This window comes from Phaenicophaeus curvirostris, chromosome 1 (genome assembly GCF_032191515.1).
Source record: "Phaenicophaeus curvirostris isolate KB17595 chromosome 1, BPBGC_Pcur_1.0, whole genome shotgun sequence".
In the NCBI taxonomy this organism is placed as follows: domain Eukaryota; kingdom Metazoa; phylum Chordata; class Aves; order Cuculiformes; family Cuculidae; genus Phaenicophaeus; species Phaenicophaeus curvirostris.
The window spans coordinates 184031042-184045442 of NC_091392.1; the positions used below are offsets into that span (position 1 = coordinate 184031042).

At 43.9% G+C, this 14401-nt stretch overlaps 2 protein-coding genes across 11 annotated transcripts in view; one reads left to right on the forward strand and one right to left on the reverse strand.

The window, feature by feature from the left end:
• Positions 1–14401, reverse strand: part of NBEA (neurobeachin) — a 499111-nt gene that overhangs the window by 148292 nt on the left and 336418 nt on the right. For all 10 annotated transcript variants that reach the window (XM_069882400.1, XM_069882331.1, XM_069882372.1 and 7 more), the window contains one exon: positions 4358–4494. In XM_069882400.1, the coding sequence (XP_069738501.1) occupies positions 4358–4494 (137 nt within the window). The remainder of the gene's footprint in view (positions 1–4357; positions 4495–14401) is intronic.
• On the forward strand, positions 297–2447 carry MAB21L1 (mab-21 like 1). The gene has a single exon (XM_069882311.1). It carries the CDS (start codon positions 505–507, stop codon positions 1582–1584), a length of 1080 nt encoding a protein of 359 aa, XP_069738412.1. The 5' UTR covers positions 297–504; the 3' UTR covers positions 1585–2447.

The window sequence follows — 14401 nt, forward strand, 5'->3', positions numbered from 1 at the left end:
AGCTTCTTCTGACATATACACACACGGCACTTTTTTTCCACCATCTGATTAACCACCCTGCACACACACAGTGATTACTACGGGAAAACATAAATAAATACGAAGAGGTTTTATTATTTTGACTACTGGAAGCCTCGCTGTGTCTCAGTGCAACTTTTGTTTTTCTTGCTGCCGGGGAAGGTGCAGCTCTCGATGCTTTCCTCTCACTCACGGACCCTTTAAAAAAAGGGGGAGGAAAAATATCGCCCCCTCCAGTCCCCCGCCCGCTCCCCCCACCTCCCCCCCCACCCCCCGGCACACACACTTCAAGACGGCTGATCTAAAAAAGCAGGAAGAGAGCATCTGAGGAGCAGCAGCCCCAGCGCGTTTTGAAAAAAACATTTGTTACATTTCAGAGCGCGGCAGCCTGTTTCTCCTCTGAAGTTGGCTCCAGCCTTAGCAGCCGCATTGGATCCCACAGCCTATTGCGAGACTCCGGTGTACAACCCGGATCTCTGCCCCAACATGATCGCGGCCCAGGCCAAGCTGGTCTATCATCTGAACAAATACTACAACGAGAAATGCCAAGCCAGGAAAGCTGCCATCGCCAAAACCATCCGGGAAGTCTGCAAAGTGGTGTCGGACGTGCTGAAGGAGGTGGAGGTGCAGGAGCCTCGCTTCATCAGCTCCTTGAACGAGATGGACAATCGCTACGAGGGGCTGGAAGTCATCTCCCCCACGGAGTTCGAAGTCGTGCTGTATCTGAACCAAATGGGGGTTTTCAACTTCGTGGACGACGGCTCCTTGCCGGGCTGCGCCGTGTTAAAGTTAAGCGACGGGCGCAAGAGGAGCATGTCCCTCTGGGTGGAGTTCATCACGGCGTCCGGCTACCTCTCCGCTCGCAAAATCCGGTCCAGATTTCAGACTCTGGTGGCTCAAGCCGTGGATAAATGCAGTTACAGAGACGTGGTAAAGATGGTGGCGGACACCAGCGAAGTGAAGCTGAGGATCAGGGACAGGTACGTGGTGCAGATCACCCCGGCGTTCAAGTGCACGGGGATCTGGCCGCGGAGCGCTGCGCACTGGCCGCTGCCCCACATCCCCTGGCCGGGACCCAACCGGGTGGCGGAGGTCAAGGCCGAGGGCTTCAACCTCCTGTCCAAGGAGTGCCACTCGCTGGCCGGCAAGCAGAGCTCGGCCGAGAGCGACGCCTGGGTGCTGCAGTTCGCCGAGGCTGAGAACAGACTGCAGATGGGCGGCTGCAGGAAGAAATGCCTCTCCATCCTCAAAACCTTACGGGACCGCCACCTGGAGCTGCCGGGCCAGCCCCTGAATAATTATCACATGAAGACTCTGGTTTCGTACGAATGCGAAAAGCATCCCCGCGAGTCGGACTGGGACGAGTCGTGCCTGGGGGACCGGCTCAACGGGATTTTACTGCAGCTCATCTCCTGCCTCCAGTGCAGGAGGTGCCCGCATTACTTCTTGCCCAATTTAGACCTCTTTCAGGGCAAACCTCACTCGGCCCTGGAAAACGCGGCGAAACAAACGTGGCGACTGGCTAGGGAAATACTTACCAACCCGAAAAGTTTGGAGAAACTTTAGAGGGTAGCTATAAAACCGGCCCGACCGAGAAATCTGCTTGTTCCCCGATGAAGTGAAAGCTGCCTGTTTGAAAAGTCAAATGTTCCCACTCGACAATGCAAATATTCTCATTTAAAAAAGGAATATAGCTTAGGCTCTTCGTAAAGAAAAACAGATAAGAACAGCAAGTATTGTTCTTCTTATCTTCGCCACAGTTTTGCAGTTCCCCGGGGGGAGCGGGGAGGGGGTTAAAATAAAAAACAACTACCAAAAGAAAGAAAATATATTACCCGGAAAAGAAAATTGGCCGCAATTAAACATGATTGTGACTATTCTGCCTAGAAACGCCACCAACGGATTATAAGAAAACCTGGTATTTTTATGTAAACCTTCTGTGAGTAAAAGCTATTTGGATATGCCACCTGAACAAACCCTAATGTACCTTTTAATTTGTATCAAATATTGTGATCTCACATTGTCTTTGAAATTGTGGATGTTGGTGTTTTGTGATTTGGTGAACAGAAGTTAAATTGCCATTTTGGATACTTCAAGGACATTTTCTGCTAAAGAGAAGATACCATTTAAGAAGGTAGATTTTATCATGGTACTTTTGTTAATTGTCTTTTGAAGTGTCTGAACTTAACAAGTTTACATTTTTTCGTTTCATATATATTGCTTGTTCTATTTCTAACATTCCATAAATATACTTGAAATGTTATTTAAATATATTCGAAAGAAATTTGGATTCTGCTTATATAATAACGCTTGAATATTGGAATTATATATTTGAAAATGCACTTGAAATACACTGGATAATTACCTTTTGTGGTTTAGATTTTAATTTCTGTTGCTGATTTATTTAATTACAAGCTAATAAATGAAGTAAAATGCATATGGGTAAGTGTTTCAATACCAGATCAAGTTTTCTAGTTGAGAAAAAACAGAGGCAGATATATTTTGTGAATTTTGCTTTTCTGTTGATAGTTGCTTAAATCCTGTAAAGCAGAAAACTTAAGGGCAGCTGCCCGATTTTGCCTTTCGAGTAGGTTTGTAGAACAGGGAAATACTGGTGGTACAAACACATTAGAATTGAGCTCTGGATGATCATCAGCAACTGTCAGACACCGATGTAGTTATTAATGCAGTAACACTTTTTCAGTCGTCAGAAAAGAAACCTGGTTTTGAAATGTTTACTATATGGCACTGATGTGTTTCTGCTCTGTTTTGAACAAAGCTGAGGAAACACAACATATCCCTGAAGCAGTCAGTGACCGAGTGAGCAGCGAGCCTGACAAAACCAGCATTTTGGCACAAGTAGTAATAAAGAAGAAAATAAAATTTATAGGTGAAAGGTTCAAGCCGGCACCAATAAAGCGAACAACAATATTACTTCTGACCTACAAATCCGTTATGAATGTGATAGGATTGCCAGCTGCACTCCCAGAAATCAAGCCCCTGCGCTCCCAGGGCATTCAGAGGGAATAACATGCGCTTGCTTACAAAACTACAAGAGATCCAAAATTGCCTCTCCCTACTGCATTACCTGCTCCTTCCAAGCAAGCATTTCTTTAAAGCGGTTTTAAGATCAAAACGCGAGATAACAACGCGGATTTTGTGCCCTAACAGTCAACAAGTGCTGAAAGAGGCTGATCGCCTGTGCAGCGGCCACCAGCAACCTCCCCAGTGAGTGCACTTTAACGGAACCGTTAGAGCCAGCGATTGTGACAAAATCTCTCTCTTCCAACCCCCCTACCCGCCCCCCCAGTGCTGCAAAGAAAGTTCTGAGTTTGAGAAATATTGGTCAAAGAGAAACCACCTTATTACAAACATATTCAGATCAGGTCGCTAGCATTTTTCTTGGAAATTATTTATGAATAATTTCTTGGAAATTATTTATTTTTGCAGAAAACAAACAAAAGAACCCCAACAAACCGATCAAGGTCTTTATAAAAGTACCTCCCCTCTTTTTCTCTCTCGTAACCTTTTCCAACGTAATAACAAAGAAATAAAGCAACAGCGATAAGGATAGAAAAGAAGTGCAGAGGAGAGGAGCGCCCTGTGACACGTCCCTTCCTCCTGCCCCTCCTCCCCTCCGCGGGGAAGGAGCCACGCAAAGTCCTGCTGGAGCCACGCACCCCGCTCGGCTGCGGCGGGGGAAGGGGTTTTAGCGGAGGGGAGGGAGGGAGGGGAACAACTGGCAGTACTAAATGTCTTCAGAAACAGAAACAGCGTTGCCAGGTATCAAGTCTTGGGTACATGCCCATTTCCTTCTTTTTTTTTTTTTTGGTTGTTTGTTGTTTTTTTTTGTTTTGCTGTTTTTGTTTTGTTTTTAGTTTTGTTTTGCTGGGTTTTGGTTTTTTTTTTGTTTTGTTGGGTTTTGTTTGGTTGTGTTTTGTTGTTTAATTTTTTTAAAATACCCTTGCATTTCAGCAGAGTTTACTCGCATTTTTTTACACTAAGGTTCTTGAAATAATGGGATTCTCCGCTACCCTCGGAAGGGGTAAAACCCTCCGCCGTGTCACGGGAAGGTTACGAGCTTGGACTTCTGCTCCCTCCAGGGATTTCAGAGCAATTGGCTTAAACACTAAATCTGACCACGTTCATACAAAAGCACCGAGCGAAAGACCGTTGGAAAAACGCTCCCGCCGCCGTAATAGAGGATTTAGCATCATTAAGACATCGCGGTTCGCCCCCCACCCCCACCCGATGAGGCGCAGCGAGAGGCGGGCGAGCGGCGTTTGGCGGGAGGGGGCGGCCCCGGCGCACGCGGAGCGGGACCGCCCGCCGCACTCACCTTGGGGTCGATCTTCTTGAAGGGCAGGTCGTCCTCGTCCACCTCGAAGTAGATCTCCGTGGTGGTGATGGAGAGCGTCCCCTTGGCCACCACCACGGGGGCGATGAGCTGGGCCGGCGTGCTGAGGACCACGGGGCCTGAAAGGCAAGGGCAGCGGCGTCAGGTTCCCCTTCCCCATCGCCGAGAGGCCGCCCGGCGAGCCCCCCTCGTAAACTCCGCGTGTAAAACCTCCGCGTTTATTCCCCTCCTGCCCGCGCTTTGAACTCCGCGCTCGGGACAGAAGCGAGTTTGCGAGCTCCCGGGCTGCGAGGATAAATCAGCCAGCAGCGAAATTCAGACGAGAAAGAAAAAAAAAGAAAAAGAAAAAGAAAAAAAAAAGAAAAAAATAAGAAAAAAAAAAGAAAGCTGCCTCTTAGAAGTAGGTCCCTTCTCCTGTCGCGCCCTTTTGCTCCTCGTTAACGCTATCGCTGTTTATGTGCGATAGCGGCGACTCGCGACACGCGGCTTCGAGCTGGCAGCCGGGGTGCCCCGCGGCTTTGTTTTTAACTCCGGGTCCCAGACCTCTACTCCGAAAGTCTCACAAAAGGTTATAATTTCACCGACTTCCATACTGCACGCACACAAAGGCGAGCGTCGTTAAAAATATTTATGGCGAGATCATTTGTATTTCACCTTGCTGTCACTTAATCCTTTTCAAATTACTGTAATAACTTTTCGTTCAAATAATGTCCCTAGAACGAGACGTTTTCACCGGCAACGAGAAGATGGGATGGGGAAAACCTACTGTAAAAGGCAGCCTTCTCCGTATAAATTGTTAGGTATTAATTCAGGGGAAAAAAACACACCTTCTAATGCAAAAGACAACATCTTATCTTCAACATGAACGCTGTTAATCCTGACAGTATCGGTGTTTAGGAAGCTCATTTGCTTTAATTAAAATAAAAGATTAAATATAAAGCGTGTAGGGTTATTTGGATACACGTATCGAAACACACGCGCGGACAAACACGCCTCAGACACACAAATAACAAAAGCCTCAGCACTGAGAAACTGGGGACAACGTCTGACTGGCGCATCTTTTAGAGGCTGGCAAAACGAGGGGCTCGGGGAGTGCTGGAAAGGGTTGGAGTGGTTCACGCAGTTAAAACCTCCTCTGCGATGAGGGAGACCTGGCTCGGAGGGCGGCGAGTACCTGCGCACAGCTCCAGCCGCCGTCCCCAGCGCCTCCTCCCCCCCCGGGGATGCAGGTGGCCCTGATCGCGGGGCCTGGAGCGCTCCAGACCAGCCCTGGGCTGCAGTTCGCCCCGGGGCCTCCTCCCCCGGCCCCGCACTCACCCTTCACTACCAGACCTCGCAAGCAACACTTCAAATTACTCACTTAGCCCAAATTAGTCCTGTATCGGCACATCTAACTGTCATGTTGTTAATGTTTTACTTCACTGTAACACCCAATTTGAGACTATATTGCACAATGTTTTGTCATTTACGCAGGAAAATAAATAAGGAGGAAGGCGCGGATCGCTGTGTGTACGAGGGGAGGCTCGACCGCGCGGTTTCAGTGGCAGCTTTCAGCAGCCCAGCATGGCAGGCTGGATAATATTGATACAAACTCTATTTTCTTTCATTGCATTGTTTTCCATCCCCTAATAAACCAGGGTAGCCTCTTGACCCTAGTCAGCTGATCGGAATCACATGCACTGGGCTCGCCCCGCTGCTCTCCCTGTCTCGCCTCCATCTTCTCTCCCTCCCTGGGCGAGGAGAAAGGAGCCGAGCCGAGCCGAGCAGGGCCGAGCAGAGCCGAGCAGGGCCGAGCCGAGCCGGGCCGAGCCGAGCCGAGCCGAGCCGAGCCGGTCCGAGCAGGGCCGAGCCGAGCCGAGCAGGGCCGAGCCGAGCCGAGCAGGGCCGAGCCGAGCCGGGGAAGCCCGGCCGCAGGCTCCGAAGGGCAGGGCGATCGATCCGAAACGCCGCTTTAAAGCCTCATCAATCTTCATCTAGGCTGCTCAAGTAATTACGCCCGACTCCCTTGTACGATTACAAGTGGATTTGGGTTTCTATTCCCCAGGCTCCCTTGCTTTGTGTTTCCAGAAGGGGGGTCTGGGCAGCCGGCGGCTCCCTGCCCCGCAGAAGCGCTCGCCCTCTCCCCTCGCCCTTCCCCGCAGCGCAGCCCCGCCGCGCGGTGATGGGCTCCGGTCCTTTGTGCGGGTAGAAAAGCGCCTTTGGAAGATGCGTCCTGGAAGGGACCCGATATTCTGTCATTTTAAGGAGGCGTTTGTGGGCTTGGCTGAATCCCAGAAGAAAGACCATCAATTTAATCCAATTATCTCTTTTCCCTGGTGTTGCGTGGCTAAAATAAAAATAAAGCCGCCTCTATTTAACGGTCAAAAGGCCAAAACCTATAACCTGACATCCAGGAGAAGACAATAGGTGCACCCGGGCTAGCGGGTGTGCCAGCAAAACACACTCACGTACTGGCGGAGGGAGCCGGGGGTGGATGTGGAGGAAAAGGGGACATTAACTTCTTAGCCCGTTACTGAATGCGGGGCGAATCGGGGATTTCTGGCTCCCTCCTTATCCTCCAGAGAAAAGGTTCCGAGCTCCCAGACTGGTACCTTGGCATCTGCCCTGTGTTCTGCTCAAATGACACCTCGATTTGTTGCAATGTAAATATGTCAGAGGGATTAAAATGCGGCAAGGAATAAGCATTTTGGTACTTTATAGATAAGAAAACGTTTGCCTGTACGTTTCGTTTCTTTTTTTTCTTTTTTTTTCTTTCTTTTTTACATTTTATTTTCTGGTGAAAAAGAAGCAGAAAGCATGGTAAACAGCGGTCATTTAATGGTATTTCAGGAGAAAGGATGTTCACACTAAGTTTAAAAAAAAATCTTCATAGATTTTTATTTTTTTCCCCCGGAAAGCAAAAAATATTAGGTATTAACAGTGTGTCATTTTTACACTTGTCCTTTGGAAATCTCCAATTACAACTTCCAATTCCATAGCACGTTTAAGGAGCACTGAGTCTTTTTGTTGTAGCCTTCAGGGAGCAAGCCAGCCACTGAGAGAATACGAAATTAATCCACTACAGCTATAGTGAGAGAGGATTATGATTTAATCCCCTTTGGGATAGTCTCTGGATTTTAAGAATCCAATATTGAAATGTTTACATAGAGCATAATCAAAATACTGCAGATTTTTCCATATGGCACCGAGCTATTCGGGAAGCTTTGGGTCCACTTCCCAAACCCAATTGATAATCTAATGAAACAAAAGCCGGGCACACCTGAGCCAGCAGCTGTGGGACGGGCTCATTCGCATGCGGGAAACATAACGAGCTCCGGCTACCAGTCTCACCCCAGCCCCTCAGCGGCAGCGAGCTGCGCTTTTCCATGGGCTGTAAAGGATGTAAATATTCATTTCCCAGCGCGGCTCTGGCCGCCGAGCAGCGTAGCAGCCCCTGCCCGAGCCCAGGGATGCTGCGCTGCGCGGGGGATGCTGCGCTGCGCGGGGGATGCTGCGCTGCGCGGGGGATGCTGCGCTGCGCGGGGGATGCTGCGCTGCGCGGGGGATGTTGCGCTGCGCGGGGGATGCTGCGCTGCGCCGGGGATGCTGCGGGGCTGGGCGCTCCCCGCGCACCCTCTGAGCCGCCGGCAACGCCGCCGGCACTTCCCCGCCAGCTCCGGGGGAAAAGCCAACCTGTGGCTGCTCCGCTTCACCGAACAGCTCGGGCTTTGTGGGGAGGATGCGCGCCTAGAGCCCCTGTCAGTTCTTGGGACTTTAAGCAAGAGCATTTCTTTTTTCGTCGCCTATTCCCAGAGGAAAAGCAGAGAGGCAGCGACCTAACAAAGAAGTTCTGGCCTTAAAACCAGACCAGAAAATCACTTCGTGTCCACAGGTCTTGTAATCTGTTCAAGTGAGGAATTTTCTGCTTTGCCTCATCCCTCTGGCCGGCACATGTGATTTACATTTCTAAAATAAACGCTACCGCGCATATACATTTTAAAAATAATATTTCCTTTCCAAAAGCAAACGATTGTGAGATTAGAAGGTCCCAGCGAATAAAAGCAGGATGTGATCTCTCTCCTACCCTCTGTTAACTTTTGTTAAACAGAGACTTTGGTCCGTGTGTCTCAGCTCTTGTCCTTCTTAGCTCTTGTGTTTTTCAAGTTCAAGTAAAAAAAGTCGGTGCAAGCAAAAAGTTCTGTCAGGCGAAAGAGTTTGGTATCTGCTAAAGCAATATCAGTAAAACTTACACCTCTTCAGGAAAGCTCCAAGAGAGTGGTATTTTGAATTGTTACTTCAAGCAGTTTTGCAAACTGTCATTTTTAACTGTAAGAGCTAAAGATGTGCTACTTTTATGAGTCTTCAAATTACTCTGGTGGTATATTTGCTAGGATGATTTGGCATAATTACTCCTAAGTAGGATAAGATATATGCTTTCACATGCTTCATTATGAAAACAGGCAAATTACCTGCTGCAGACTTAAAAGGTTAACTTAAAATAATATTTTGGTGTTTACTCAGAGGTGAAAAAATACTAGCTGGAACAAATAGTTTCAAAATGTATCCAATCAACTAGACCAATTTAATTTTATAATCTTCTGGCAACTATTCCAAAAAAGTGGTGAATACTGTCATGCTTAGTTTTTAGCTGACACTTTAAAAAACCCTGAATATATCCTCATCTTTTTTTTTGTAGCCTATTTAACATGGAAAGTACAAAATAATTAGCTGAAACTAATAACTTCACTATGTAAAACAGTTTGCATAAACTACAATTTGTAATTTGATATATTTAAGTATTTTAAACATTAAGAATAATTATTAGAAATCATTCACAATGTACCTGAAATAAGACAACTAAACATCCCTTATCGTTTTAACTCTAAAGCCAAGTGTATCTGACACTGACTTGTACTTAATATGACTACAAATCTTTATACTTGAAATAATTTATATGTAATACACAGTCACACACACAAACCTCCCAGTTTCTTGTAATACAGACCACATCTCATACAAGCAGAAACAGGTATGGGCACCAGAAGCCTTTGGGAAAAGCTCTATAGTCAGAAAAATATTTCAACCAATTAACATCATTAATATAATACATACCTTGCCATGTAAATAACAAGTAAACAATGCAAGATTCTCAAAAACCAATTCACAGAATTTAGTCTTTTTCATTCCTATTGTCGTCATAAATCTGATCCAAACTACCCTTTACAAAGACTTCTGCAGTAAAGATATTCAACTTACATGAAGATGGTTGCCCCCAATTTGTTCTCCACTATGGCAGATAAAGGGAGTAACTCCTTCACTCAAGCCAAAGCTTTTATAAGAATGTATACACACAGCTCCCTTCACATACCAGTTTCAATAAAGAGAATAATTTGCGCAACCTTCTGACTGTAAACTCCAGAATTTAAATCTAAACATGACTATAATCTTGTTTTCCTGATCCTCTGCTGCACAACTCCAATTCCCTTCCTCTGTTTTCAGAGATATCCAAGCTTACTTTGTTGGCTTTTTAGTCTTGTACAATCATATGTTTCATATTGTGAGGGAGGGATTGCTTTTTATTGTTTAAATGTCATTGCCAGTGTGGATAGGCCCTGATATCCAAATTTTCCCCCACTTTTCCCCCCCTTTCCTCCATTAAGCATCTAACATCTACTACTAACATCTAAGATCAACTTAAATGGTCTTTTTCAACAACAGTAACTGAACAATTGCAGCAACTCAATTCTCTTAAGTGGTGCCATAACAGCAAACAAATGTATTTGATTAAAAAGAAAATGTAAATAAAAATAATGCTACATATTGCAACTATGAATAAAATAGTAATAAATAAATAAATATTTTTCATGAGATAATGAAAAAAGTTAAAGATAACGTTGGTTAAGAAAAAAAGATTTTGTCTCAAACATATGCACACTTTCCATGAATTTGAATTAAGTGACATATGCACTTCTGCAGGTAAATGATTATTTGAATTCAATTCCTTCCTGGTCAGATTGAAAGGACAATATAAACCCAAGAGAAAATGTGTTTCACAATTTTCCTAAGAATAATTATCTCTTTACAATGTTTGACGTGTGACAGAAAGCAATCACTTAATAGAATGGTTACAGAATACTCAGAGATAAGCTCGATACTGTACCAATATCAATCTTATTATGCATCTTCTTACCGAAGGTCTTATGGAACAACTAGCTGTGTCTCTAACAGCCTAAAGAAACTCAGAAAATCAGCTTTTGCCCCCTTTCACAGGTAGCCTGACTTGCTCTGTGGTATGCATGAGAACCTCCAAACTATACTCAAACTCAGTGTCTTACGTGGGTTTAGCATTGTTCCAGGATGTGTTCCAGCACCAACCTGCCAGATGATCAGGTATTAATAATAATAAAGACTCCCCTTAATGATTTACAGCTGGCCAGACACTTAAATATTTGGGATAGGGACCTCACTATTGCAATGCAAACATTTGCCACTTCGAAATTAGATTCATACAGGCAGAGCCTGAAGCTATACCTTGGAAGGACTGAGCAATTTAAGCTGTTTTAGAAACTAAAAACTTGATTGTTAAGCAGTGCATCCAGATGTGAGTATACTACACTAATGCACTGTGATCCACACTGGCTTCCTCAATATTGTCAGCTAAAATTTAAGGTACTTTTTGAGCCTAGAAAACCTTAAGTGATGCTGAACGTGTCCACGTAAGTGACATTTCTTCTCTCTGAGAGCGCCACTATAGCTGTCTATTTAATCAAAAGGTAACACAAAAAACCCCCCCAAACCCATATAAGAAATGCATATTTAATGTTGGAAGAAGAAAGGAGAAAGCATCCTGCCATAGCAGCATACCACTGAAACAGGAGCTCATTGTAATGAGTCAGGAACACGAGGGATCAAATCCTAGTTGCAAGTCTGAGCAAACAAACCAGACTTGACAGGTATCTTACACAGTCCAGCTTGTGTACCTTGTCATGCCAATAGAGCTCAATTGATTAGAAAATAAATGAAAGATGTGAGCCCTCAGCTTTCATTTCTTTTAGTCTCTGGAAAAGCTTTTCAGGATAAACTGCAAGCCTCATGTTTCTCAGGACAGTAGTGAAGGGAAGTGTTATGTTGAAATAGCTTGTGATATTTTTAAGTTCACTTATTTGGTTAGATATTCCTCAATGTGTGTGGGAAGTAAAAAAAAAAAAGGTGTTGAATTAGCATATAACTTCCTAGGTATGTTCAGAAGAATTATCTAAGATTCAACAGTTGTGACTTCAAAATGAGTATCTCTAGCAACACCAGAATGAACGTTTTCGAGTGTAACAGTGTCTACTGGGTGACTGCATGTTTTGCTTTCCTGTGGTTAGGGAACTCCTGAAGACCCTCCCACAAAGATTCTCTGGTACCTAATAAAAGGAGAACCAATGTGTAAGGCTCTGTCATGTAGGGCTTTTATTGCTTCTGAAATCATTACTCCTGTGTTAAAGTTTGTTCAAAATGGCTTCCAGGTTCAGAAGTTACAAAGACAGTCAAGAAAAAAAATCAGTCAAGAATACTGTTTGTCTTGGTTTCTTTGGCCAGAAATTGTATGAGAGACAGCTTCATCCAATGCTTTTGGATGGTCCTCACTGGTAGCCTGTTATGACAGTGCTTTTAGCTTGGATTTCTGAAGAAGGAAGGTTCACATGAGCAGTCTCTGCAGTCTCTCTCCTCTATACCAGGTACCTCATCAACTTGACCTTTGATCAGCTGGTGAGTTCCTTTCAGGGTGTGGTGCTTTAGGATAAGGGAGAAGTTATAGACCTATGCAATAAGCAAGTATGCACTTGTAGGGTCCCTTGTAGCCCAACTGAGAAGTTTCTTATAAAAAGGATTTTGCATGTTGCAGGGGAAAATAAGAAATTTAAGTAGACTGGTATTATGAGTGGACAGCAAGAGAACATGAAGCACTCTCAGAGCCTTACACAAACACAAAATGACAACAACATTTGAATTGATTTAATTTTAGAGCTTGGAAAGCAGGAAATCTAACTTCCATCTTAAAAGTTGAAGATGCTCAGACTTAGAATGGGATGTAATATACAAAGAGAAGAGCTTTTCAAAGCTGTGCTTAAGAGCACTGTCATATATGAATGACAACTACATTGTAAAATATTAAGTAATGTGGAAAAAATGGTTAGAATAAACACCAAGATGTCTAAAAATAGTATATTACAAAAAATATGAGGCTTTTTTTTTGTTTTCAATGTGAAAGCCAAATATGCATCAAAAGCATAACCGTTTTCTGTTTATGCCTGAATCTACATTCTAAATTAAATACATACAAATATGTTTATCTTCTTTATACTTAGACTTGAGGATCGAAATCTGAATATATAATAAGCAGTAACTATGTAAATGTAGCTGAATTAAATTTCCATGTTTGGAAGTACAAGGCTTGTGCGTTTACATGTCTAGCACAAAAAGGGAAAGAGAATCACTCTTCCACGTTCCTAGCCCTTCCCCAAATAAGTAACCCCCTGCAATGACATTCCTATCTTGAATGCTAATTTGCAAGCAAAATGGAGTTGAGGACAGAACACTAACAGGAGTGCATGCTGAATTCAGTGAAACTAAGAAGCTTGAAACACTAAGAGAAAAATAACTTTTTTGGTGTTTTCTAATGAAACTTTGATGTTTGTTATCTAACTGATGTATTTGTGCGTGCATGCATATATACTTCCATAAAGCGAAAAAAAAAACCCAACCATGGAAAAGCTTAATATACCTTAGGTATCTCCAGCAAGAGAGAAAAAGACAGTGAGAGAAAGAGTGCAAGAGGAAGAGAGAAAAAAAAATGCAAAAAAAAGAGAATAGCTACTGCCTCTGACTCTAGAAGCCTCAGAGGTGCAAGATGCTGGAGTCTGAGAGAGAATTATTAGGAAGCATCACTGCATGCTTGTTACAGTCCTTCCTGGGTACCTGCTTTCTGCCCCTTGGGGTCCCCAAAGATTATCAATGCCATTCAGAGCCATTGGTGTATGGACCACAACTGCCATGGTAGAGAGCCCACATGATGGGCAGCAGGGCTTTTGCAGCCTCGCAGGAGAGGACGCAGCAGGTAGGCAGAAGGGTTGGAGAGGGAAGATGAGACCACTCTCAGAACAACTGTCCTGCTTTTCCCTGCAGGAGTTGTGAGGGATGAAGCTGATTCCTCTCATCCCCTTCAAAATCTCCACGGTAGGCTGTGGCCACTGCTGGAGATAATATGATGAGCTGTTTGGTCCTTTCTTTCAACTCATTATTCTGACAGCAGATAATGTAACAAAAACTTTCTTTGGTTGACCCCAAACAAATGATGGGGATTTTGCCTGCAAAAACTAACAACTTGAAAATCAGCCCTCTCAGTAGAGGCCTAAGTTATTGTTCTTTTCTTTAATTAAGAAAATCTACCATTTGTCTAACTCCATTAACATAAACAATGGAAATGATAATACATACTGTAAAATTATTTTGAGATGGCAACAGAAAAAAAAAAAAAGAAAATGTGTCCCTCCATTAAGAATAGGTAAGAAAAAGTTGCAATTAGCTTTGCATATCAGAGATTGTCTACACTGGTCAACTCTTGCAAAGAAAATGCAGTGTCAGATTTGTGCCACAAGAAATGTTATTGTAACTAATCATGTATATGTATATATTAAATGCATATTTTATATATATAAAGATGAGTCAATCACATTGAAGTTTTCCATCCCAAATGCTAATTTTCTGAGCTTTTTGTGGTTTTAGATGCAGTTCCTTGGTGTGTAAGTTTTTTATTACTGCTTCTAGCCCTATGCAAGGCTTCAAAATACTTTCAGAAATGTAAATTAGTTCTTTGTTAGAACCTGGAATAGAAAATTTCCCTAAGGGCTAAATAATTTACTACTTCTTTTTTTTTTTTTGGGGTACTGCTATACAATTTTAACTGTAATGCTATGAAGCAGAACTTTGGCACTATTCCAGTTTCCTCTAACGACAGCATCAAATATTTTTTCAATTAGAAATGCTCAAAATTGGGATGAT

Bases quoted from the DNA above. Each gene is read 5' to 3' on its own strand.
- MAB21L1 (XM_069882311.1), top strand. From the start codon at position 505: ATGATCGCGGCCCAGGCCAAGCTGGTCTATCATCTGAACAAATACTAC.